Consider the following 9,987-nt stretch of genomic DNA (forward strand, 5'->3'; position numbering starts at 1 on the left):
CTTGCATACATTTTGAAAAAGCTTGTTTCGAACTGCCAGTGGTTCATGACTGTAATGGTAATTACTCAGGAGGCTGAGATTTGAGGATTGTGGTTCAAAGCCAGTCCTCATAGGAAAGTCCATGAGACCCTTATCTCCAGTTAACCACCAAAAAGCTAGAAGTAGAGCTTTGGCAAAAGTGGCAGAGCTAAGGGGAGCACCCAGGACCTGAATTCCTAGGATCCTCACACACATACACAAAAAAAGAATATTCAGTACCTAGAGTATAATTAAACCAAAATATTCATTGAACATTTCAAAATTTACCTAGAAAACGAATAATACTGTAAATTAATGAGAAAATACTAATACTTTTTTGTTGTTGTTGTTGGTCGTGGGGCTTGCACTCTGGGCTTGGGCGCTGTCCCTCAGTCAGCCCAAGGTGAGCACGCTACCATTTGAGCTACGAAGCTACTTCCGGTTTTCTAGTGGTTTATTGGAGATAAGAGTCTCAGAGACTTTCCTGCCTGGGCTGGTTCCTGCCTGGGCTGGCTAGGAACCGTGATCTTCAGATCTCAGCCTTCTGAGTAGCTAGGATTACAGGCGTGAGCCACCAGTGCCCAGCTATAAATACTATTATTATATACTATTACTTACCTTGTTGGATTTTTTCAAGCTGAATATTTGTAATATAAAAAAATCCATTGTTTGTAAGAAGCAGCATGTAATAGGAACCTATTAAAATAAAATCAAAATCATTTTCTCCAAAAGGTGTATAGATATAAAGTGGAAACAAATTATCTGTAGCTTAAACATTTTTCATTTTCATTTCTATGGCAGTACTAGGGTTTTAACACAGGGCTTTTCACTTGCTAGGCAAGTACTCTACCACTTTAGCCAAACCTCTAGCCCTTTTTGCTTTTACACTGTTTTCAGATAGGGCCTGGGCCACTCTTAGACCCTGTCCTCCTACCTGTGCCTCCCACTAACTAGAATTATAGACATTTACCACCAGGACTATCTTGTTTGTTGGGATGGGATCTGGCTAGCTTTTCACCCTGGCCAACTTCAAGCCATGCTTCTGATCTCTGTCTCCTGAGTAGTTAGAATTACATGTATGAGACAGTTTCTTTCTTTTTTCTTTTTTTGTGCTTAATTGTAGATAAGAATTTCACAGACTTTCCTGTCTGGGCTGGCTTTGAATCATGATCCTCAGATCTCAGCCTTCTGAGTAGCCAGGATAAGTGTGAGCCACAGGTACTCTGCCCAACTCTGATTTTTGTTAAAACTCAAGAACTGCAGCCAAGTCTTGAGTTCAAGCCCCAGAAGTGGCATATATAAAAAAAAAAATTGGACATCTGTAATCCCAGCTACTCGGGAAACTGAGATCTGAGGATCACAGTTCAAAGCCAGCCCAGGCAGTAAAGTCTGTGAAACTTATCTCAAACAAACCACCAGAAAATCAGAAGTGGCACTGTGACTCAAGTGGCAGAGCAGTAGCAGTAGCTCTGAGCTGAAGAGCTGAGGGACAGTGCCCAGACCCAGAGTTCAAGCCTCACGACAGACAGAAAAAAAAGTTTGAGGCCAGTCTGGGCTATATAGCAAGACATTGTCTCAAACTCTTTCTCTTTAAAGAAGTTTCTTCTATTAACTGTATGATACCATGTGCTGATGGCTCACTCCTATAATACTATCTACACAGGAGGCTGAGACTGAGAATCTCACTTTGAAACTAGCCTAAGCAGACAAATCTGCTATATTTATTTTTTTTGCCAGTCCTGGGGCTTGAACTCAAGGGCCTGGGCACTGTCCCTGAGCTTCTTTTGTTCAAAGCTAGCATTCTACCACTTGAACCATAGCACCACTTCTGGCTTTTTCTGTTTATGTGATACTGAGGAATAGAACCCAGCCCAATCTGCTACATTTCTATCTCCAAATAGCCAGAAAAAAAACAAAAAAACAAAACAAAACAAAAGCAGAAGTGTGGCTCAAGTGGTACAGTACTAGCTTTGAGTGAAAAGCCAAGTAAGAACATAAGCCTCCTGAGTAGTTAAGGTAACAGGGATGAGTCTGGCATAAATATAAATTTTTGATTGTGTTTTCATCAGAAGCCATTCCAAAAATAGTTAAGAAGGGCTGATGTTTCACGCCTGTAATCCTAGCTACTCAGGAGGCTGAGATCTGAGGATCAAGGTTCAAAGCCAGGGGCTGGGAAGGTGGCTCAGTGGTAGAGCGCTTGCCTTGCATGCATGAGACCCTGGGTTTGATTCCTCAGCACTACATAAACAAAATAAAAAAGCTAGAAGTGGCGCTGTGGCTCAAGTGATAGAGTGCTAGCCTTGAGCTGAAGAGCTGAGGGACAGCGCCCAGGCCCAGAGTTCAGGACACACGACCGGACCCCCCCCAAAAAAATGGTTCAAAGCCAGACCAGACAGGAAAATCCATGAGACTCTAATCTCTAATAAATCACCAGAAAATTGGAAGTGGCGCTCTAGCTCAAGTGGTAGAGTGCTCGCCTTGAGCTGAAGAGCTCAGGGACAGCACCCAGGCCCAGAGCTCAAGCCCCACAACAGATCCAAAAAAAAAAAAATTTTTTTTCCAAGAAATCTTACCTTCATTTGAGCCATCTTTCTCAATAACAAAATTCCAGTAGGTACACTGATTTTCATCCTTAGCTTTCTCAACGAATGCCTAATTGCAAATTAATTTCAAATGATAAGGTTAAACCCAGAAAAATATAACAAAGGGCTACTATTTTAAAACCCTAGTATTACTGAATATCATCACCAATAATTCTGTTTATAATTATTCTAAACACTTTAATTTGAGGATAGAAAAGTATACTACAAAGCTTCAAAGCCTAATTTTTCAATTTTGCACTTCTAATGTTTCTGAGGTATATTTCTTTTTCTTTTTTTTTAACTGTATTTTTTTTGTCTTTTCTTTTTCGGTACTGGGGATTGAACCCAGGACGTTGCACTTGCTAGGCAAGCGCTTTGCCACTTAGCTACATCCCAGCTCTATTTCTTAAAGTTAATATAAAGTGATTCTCTTCACTTTAAACAAGTAATGGCTTGAGTTTGAGTTGTCTAAGAAATTATTTAGAAAAACAAAAAACATGCAGACTTACATTAGTGAATAATATTTGCTTTGATGTCACATGAATAAGATGTATGTTGCCACTTCTCTCCCCCACCCAGAGAAACTTTCCTTCTTGACACAGGCCAACTACGTCCACTACAGTATCTGAAAATTTCAAATAAAAATTAAGCTTCCTTGAAAAAATTTTCAATTTTTAAAAAATGCAAATTTTGTTACAAAAAAGCCACGAATCAGGCTTAGTTCTAAATATTTCAGAAGAAAAGTCATCAAGAAAAAGAATACTACTTTTACTTGGTTCATAAATATTTTGAAGCATTTACCATATATTAAGTAAATATTGTTCTAAGGCCTATTGCTGATGTCTGAAGTTAACAATATTCCTGCCATCACAGATATCAAATCCTAAGTAATTAACATAATAAGCAAATTATTAGTCCTGTAAAAAGGTAGTAAGTGTTCTAGAAAAAGAAGTTTGGGGCTAGTACTAGTGAATCATGCTTGTAATCCTAGCTATTCAGGAGGCTGAGATCTAAGAATTGTGGTTCTAAGCCAGCCTGGGCAGGAAACCTGTTAGACTTTATCTTTCAATTAATCAACAAAAAGCTGAAAGTGGAGTTGTGGTTCAAGTGGTAGAGCTCTAGCCTTGAGTGATAAAGCTAATGGACAGCACCTATGCCCTTAGATCAAGCCCCCAGTATGGGTACAAAGAAAGAAAGGGAGAGAGAGAAAAAGAGAAAACAAGAAACAAAGAAGGAAGGAAGGAAGGAAGGAAGGAAGGAAGGAAGGAAGGAAGGAAGGAAGGAAGGAAGGAGGGAAGGAGAGAGGGAAGGAGAGAGGGAAGGAGAGAGGGAAAGAGAGAAAAAAAGAATAGAGATTAGAAAACTCATACATTTTGCAGTGTTAGAACATTAAGAAAGACTTAAAGGAGGTAACAAAATTAGCTAAATTCCAGTCAATGGGCACAGCTTAAATGAGCATCATCTGGTAAGAGCTTGACTGTGGGGCTGGGAAGGTGGCTCAGTAGTAGAGTGCTTGCCTTGCATGCCTGAAGCCCTGGGATCAATTCCTCAGCACCACATAAGTAGAAAAAGCCAGAAGTGGTGCTGTGGCTCAAGTGGTAGAGTGCTAGCCTTGAGCTGAAGAGCTGAGGGACAGCACCCAGGCCCAAAGTTCAGGCCCCACAACCAAAAAAAAAAAGCTTGACTGTATTTATCAACAGCAAGCTCAGGTAACTGACAGGGTAGAATAAGAGATATATAGTGTATGGTTGCATTATGAATAGAAATTACCCTAAATCACTGGCAAAACAATAAATCTGTGGACTGATCAGGGGAGACTTCACATATAGGAGTTTCTTGCTTTTTTACTTGATTTTTAGTTGTCTAAGTTCTCATGTAAATACTCCCAATAGAAATCTTTCTCAAATGATTTTTACTCAGGACAGAAATGACTTTCATGTAACTTCCCAATATTTTCACATAACTTCTGCACAAATACAGACTTGTCACTTAGGTTAGTCTGTTTTTGTGTTTTTCTTGACAGTACTGAGGTTTGACTTCAGGGCATCACACCTCTAGCCCTGCTTTTGGCTGTTTATTTTGGAGATGGAGTCTCAAGGACGGTTCTGCAGGGCTAGTTGAACCTCAAAACTCTGGATCTCAACTTCCTGCATAGCTAGGATTACAGTCATGAGCCACTAGTGTCCAGTTTAGATCTGGGTATATGTGTGTGCTGGACCTGGGGCTTGAACTCAGGCCTGGGTGCTGTCCCCTGAGCTTCTTTTGCTCAAACTAGCCATCTCACTTTAGCCACAACTCCACTTCTAGCTTTTTTAGTAGCTTTCTTGCTGGGGCTGGTTTTGAACCATGATCCTCAGATCTTAGCCTCCTGAGTAGCTAGGATTATAGGCATGAGCCAGGCATCCAGCTCACTTTAGATCCTGTTGAGACAAGGTCATACTATGTAGTCCAGGTTAGCCTCAGACTTGCAATTCTCCTGCCTTAATCTCCTATTAATATGGGAATTTGAGCAGCAGGAATGGCTCAAGTGGAAGAGTACCTGCCTACCAAGCACAAGACAGTGAGTTCAAAACCCCAACATCACCAAAAAAGATTAAAAAAAACCCTACCAAGTACTAGAACTGAGTGTATACTATCACCTACAGTATTCTTAGGTTCACGTTCACATGTACCTAAAGGCCTTTAATTCTAAGAATTAATGCTTAAGTTTCTGTCAAGTTTTTTATAATAGTATTATCCTAAAAAAGCATTTAAATACCTGCCCATAATATTGAAAATATGTCTAAGATTCAAGTACTTGAACACAAATGGGCCCCGATGTATGCTAACACACAAACCATACAAGTAAAATTAGTTATTGTTAGTTATTGTTTTAAATGTATGTTCCCCTGAAAAATACTGAGGGAAAAACTATCTCAGTATCTTTTGAGTCTAGTGCCCAACAAGAGAAAACTACTCAACATTTTCTTGAAATTCATTGAATTCTAATTCTTAGAAACAATTTGGGTTAAAACCAGCCAGAAATTGTAAGCAAGATATATTTAACTTTCAACGTGTTGCAATATATTAGACTTACCAAATATAAGATGCAATTGAAGTGATTTACAAATACTGTCCAGTAGTATCACTGATTGGTCAGCTACAATTATAAACCCATCATTTAAGCTGCATGCTTTTATCTTTGGATTTAATGAGGCCTACAGGATGGCAAACCATAATCAAAATTAATATATTTACACAAGTTTAATAACATTTATCAATAGTATTCTCATATACTCAAACATCCAACTTCCAAATGTCACCAGACAATACATTTTTTTTTCAGTCTATCTAGTTAGTTAAACATCAAGGTTTTCTTTGTATGGTATATCTTAAAAATTCATCTGGTAGGGGCTGGGAAGATGGCTCAGTGGTAGAATGCTTGCCTCGCATGCATGAGGCCCTGGGTTTGACTCCTCAACACCACATAAACAGAAAAAGCAGAAGTGGCACTGTGGTTCAAGTGGTAGAGGGCTAGACTTGAGCTGAAGAGCTGAGGGACAGCGCCTAGGCCCAGAGTTCAAGCCCCCAACTAACCAAAAAAAAAAAAAAAAAATCATCTGTGAGCCAGGGACCAGTAGCTCATACCTTGTAATACTAGCTACTCAGGAAGCTGAGACCTGAGGATAGAGGTTCAAAGCTAGCTCAGGAAGGAAAGTCTGTCAGATTCTTATCTCCAATTAACTACCAGGAAATGGGAAATGGTACTATGGCTCAAAGTGATAGAGAGCTAGCCCTGAGTGAAAAAGCTCAGAGACAGCACACAGGCCCTGACCAAAATGAGAGGTAGGTCTGGTTTCAGGTAGTAGAGTGCTAGCCAATGAGGAAAACCAAAAGTCCTGGTCTCAGACAAAAAAAAGAAAAAAAAAATCATCCAGGCTAGGTGCAAGCACTTAGCTAATCAGGAGGCTAAGATCTGAGAATCCCAGTTTTAAGCCAGCTAGGGCAGGAAAGACTAGGAGACTCATCTCCAATTAAGCATGAAAAAAGCTGGAAGCGGCGCTTGGCTCAAGTTGTAGAGCACTGTCCTAGAGCAAAAATCAAAACATAGTAACAAAACAGCTAGGAGCCATCATGGAGTAATGGAGCACTTGCCTATAATGCTCAGTCTCTAGTACTCAAGGAAACAAATCTGCGGGAATCACAATGAATATATGTTCCCTTATAAATGAATAAATATATCGAATTAATGAATAAGTGAATGAAATCTATTCATTCTTAAAACATTTATCTTGCTTCTAGGCCTAAAAGGCACAATTTCATATATCGTATTGTAACATTCATGAGTGAACCAGTCAGTGTGAAAAACACTACCTTTTCAGAGGAGATTTTCACAAGCAAATCTACTTGGTACAAAGCAGTGTCTTTTCTTGAACCAACACTCAGATAGCCACTTCCGGTGTCATCACTTGTTAGTAGCTCAATATCATTCCACATGTTGCCAAGATTGTCTTTCTGAGTCAGTAGGTTCTGTCTTCCCTATAATAACATGTAAAAATACAGTCCACATTCTCTTGTACAAAACAGAATCTAGTTCCTTGGAAAATGAAAAGGCTTGCTCAAAACACAAAAACAAAACATATCAATACTTTGGAAGAGTCTGTGTATTATTTCTATGCTCACTAGATACTTTGGACCAATAAAATAAATGAAAATAGATCATGAATTTCACCAGAAAACATCACATTGGTTTATAAACACAAACCAACAAGTCTGAATTTACTCTGTTATCTCAGAGCTTCTAATATTTCCTGTGCTCAAACTGCTTGAAATTATACCAAGTTTTTAATCAAAACAAATCTTTAATTAATGAAGCAATAAAGAACCTTGTTTCTGAAATCACACTTCTTGGGATAGCTCAAAGTAGATGTTTTAAAGTCCATTAAACATTTCACAGTATTTATTTTTGTCGGTCGTCAGGCTTGAACTCTGGGCCTGGGCACTGTCCCTCAGCTTTTCAGCTCAAGGCCAGCGCTCTACCACTTGAGCTACAGCACCACTTCCAGTTTTCTGGTGGTTTACTGGAGATAAGAATTTCACACGGGGGCTGGGAAGGTGGCTCAGTGGTAGAGCGCTTGCCTTGCATGCCTGAGGCCCTGGGTTCGATTCCCCAGCACCACATAAGCAAAAAGAAAAAAGCTGGAAGTGGCACTGTGGCTCAAGTGGTAGAGCGCTAGCCTTGAGCTGAAGAGCTGAGGGACAGCGCCCAGGCCCAGAGTTCAGGCCCCACGACCGGACCCAAAAAAAAAAAAAAAAAAAAAAGAATTTCATGGCTGCGGGGCTGGGAAGGTGGCTCAGTGGTAGAGTGCTTGACTTGCATGCATGAGGCCCTGGTTCGATTCCTCAGCACCACATAAACAAAAAAAGCCAGAAGTGGCTCTGTGGCTCAAATGGTAGAGCACTAACCTTGAGCTAAGAGCTAAGGAACAGTGTCCAGGCCCGGAGTTCAGACCCATGATTGAAAAAAAAAAAAAAAAGAATTTCACGGCCAGGCGCCAATGGCTCATGCCTGTAATCCTAGTTACTCAGAAGGCTGAGATCTGAGGATCGAGGTTCAAAGCCAGCCTGGGCAGGAAAGTCTGTGAAACTCTTAACTCCAATAAAACCACCAGAAAACCGGAAGTGGGGCTATAGCAAGTGGTAGAGTGCTAGCCTTGAGCTGAAGAGCTGAGGGACAGTGCCCAGGCCCAGAGTTCAAGCCCCATGATGGGGGAAGGGGGGGGGGGGAGAGTTTCACGCACTTTCCTGCCGGGGCTGGCTTTGAACCACGATCCTCATATGGTGCTGAGGAATTGTTGTTGTTGTTGCCAGTCATGGTGCCTTCTGAACTCTGGGCCTGGGCACTGTCCCTCAGCTCTTCAGCTCAAGGCTAGTATACTCTACCACTTGAGCCATAGCACCACTTCCAGCTTTTTCTGCTTATGTGGTGCTGAGGAATCGAACCCAGGGCCTCATGCATGCAAGGCAAGCGCTCTACCACTGAGCCACCTTCCCAGCCCTGGTGCTGAGGAATTGAACCCAGGGCCTCATGCATGTGAGGAAAGCACTCTACCACTGAGCCACCTTCCCACCCCTGCCCTATGAAGTTTATAATCTTGTGGAAAGCACATCAAAAAGTTACCATATTTCATATGTTCTTGTGTCTAGAAATTTTAATGTTTTATTCCTTTAATCTGCCCAATACATTTTAAAGTTTAGGAACACAGGACAGTTAAATAATTGACCAGTCACCTAAAGCACATAAAGAGCAAATAAGTGGACTTAAGTCTATGTCCACTTTTAATTGTTAGAGTGCCTCCCAACAATATAAAAGATGCACACAGCCGAGCGCCGGTGGCTCACGCCTGTAATCCTAGCTACTCAGGAGGCTGAGATCTGATGATCCTGGTTCAAAGCCAGCCCGGGCAGGAAAGTTCGTCAGACTCTTATCTCCAATAAACCACTAGAAAACCGGAAGTGCCTTGAGCTGAGGGACAGCGCTCAGGCCCAGAGTTCAAGCCCCAAGACCAACCAAATAATAATAATAATAATAAAAAGATGCACACATATCAAGAGGATGGAAAGTCTGTGAGAGTCTTATCTCCAATTACACACACACACACTCAACCACAAGTGGAGCTGTTGCTCAAGTGGTGGAGCACCAGCCTTGAGCAAAAAAGGTCAGGCCCTGAGTTCAATACCAGTGGTGGCATATACAAAATAAATAGATATACACAATAGACTTAAAATTCACCAATGCTCCCTAACAGTGCTTACTGTTTTGAAGGAAGAGAGCTCAGAGGAACTGGGAGAGTCGGTTTATGGGCCTGTTTGGGGAGGGAAGGGGGAACCCTCTGAGCGGAGGCCTGAATGACAAGAAGCCAACTATGCCAAGCTGAAGGGGGACAGTGAAGCTGTCCGGGGAACAGGGCCTCCGAGCTGGGATGAGTCGGCGGCCTTCTAGAAGACGGAGGGGGAGAGGCCGGGCTGGAGATTGGATCCTCCCCTCGGAGCAAGGCGAGGGCGGGGAGGGTACTAAGCTAACCTGCGAGAGCGTCTGCGACATTTTGACAGCACCCACAACGGGCGGAAGAACGCATTAGCGAATCTAACATTACAACCGAGACATTGCCAGCGACGCTTCCACCTATCAGTGCCCTCCTCGGACGGACTGACAGAACCCATTCCATCCTCCTCCCCGCGAAACACCTCAAAAGGGGCTGGAGCTGGATGATTCCCACTCCCCGCTAGCAACACCGAGCTCTCGGCGACTGCGCACCTGCCCCCCTCACCTGGGACTGAAGAGACTTACAAAGGAACGCGCCGGCCCCCAGGCTTCTCCTCCTAACTCACAACCGCCCCCCAAACT

The 9,987-nt window shown here is 42.1% G+C and overlaps 1 protein-coding gene across 1 annotated transcript in view; it reads right to left on the bottom strand.

The window, feature by feature from the left end:
- Kntc1 (kinetochore associated 1) overlaps window positions 1–9,986 on the bottom strand; it is a 71,260-nt gene extending 61,274 nt beyond the window's left edge. The window contains exons 1-6 of the mRNA XM_042669106.1: window positions 9,911–9,986; window positions 6,954–7,118; window positions 5,677–5,797; window positions 3,110–3,225; window positions 2,592–2,670; window positions 637–714 (exon numbers count right to left, since the gene is read on the bottom strand). Coding sequence (XP_042525040.1) covers window positions 637–714; window positions 2,592–2,670; window positions 3,110–3,225; window positions 5,677–5,797; window positions 6,954–7,076 — 517 coding nt within the window. The 5' untranslated portion in view covers window positions 7,077–7,118; window positions 9,911–9,986. The remainder of the gene's footprint in view (window positions 1–636; window positions 715–2,591; window positions 2,671–3,109; window positions 3,226–5,676; window positions 5,798–6,953; window positions 7,119–9,910) is intronic.
- Window position 9,987: the final 1 nt, after the last annotated feature.

Source organism: Dipodomys spectabilis, unplaced genomic scaffold (genome assembly GCF_019054845.1).
Source record: "Dipodomys spectabilis isolate Male_0828 unplaced genomic scaffold, ASM1905484v1 ptg000480l, whole genome shotgun sequence".
Taxonomy (NCBI): domain Eukaryota; kingdom Metazoa; phylum Chordata; class Mammalia; order Rodentia; family Heteromyidae; genus Dipodomys; species Dipodomys spectabilis.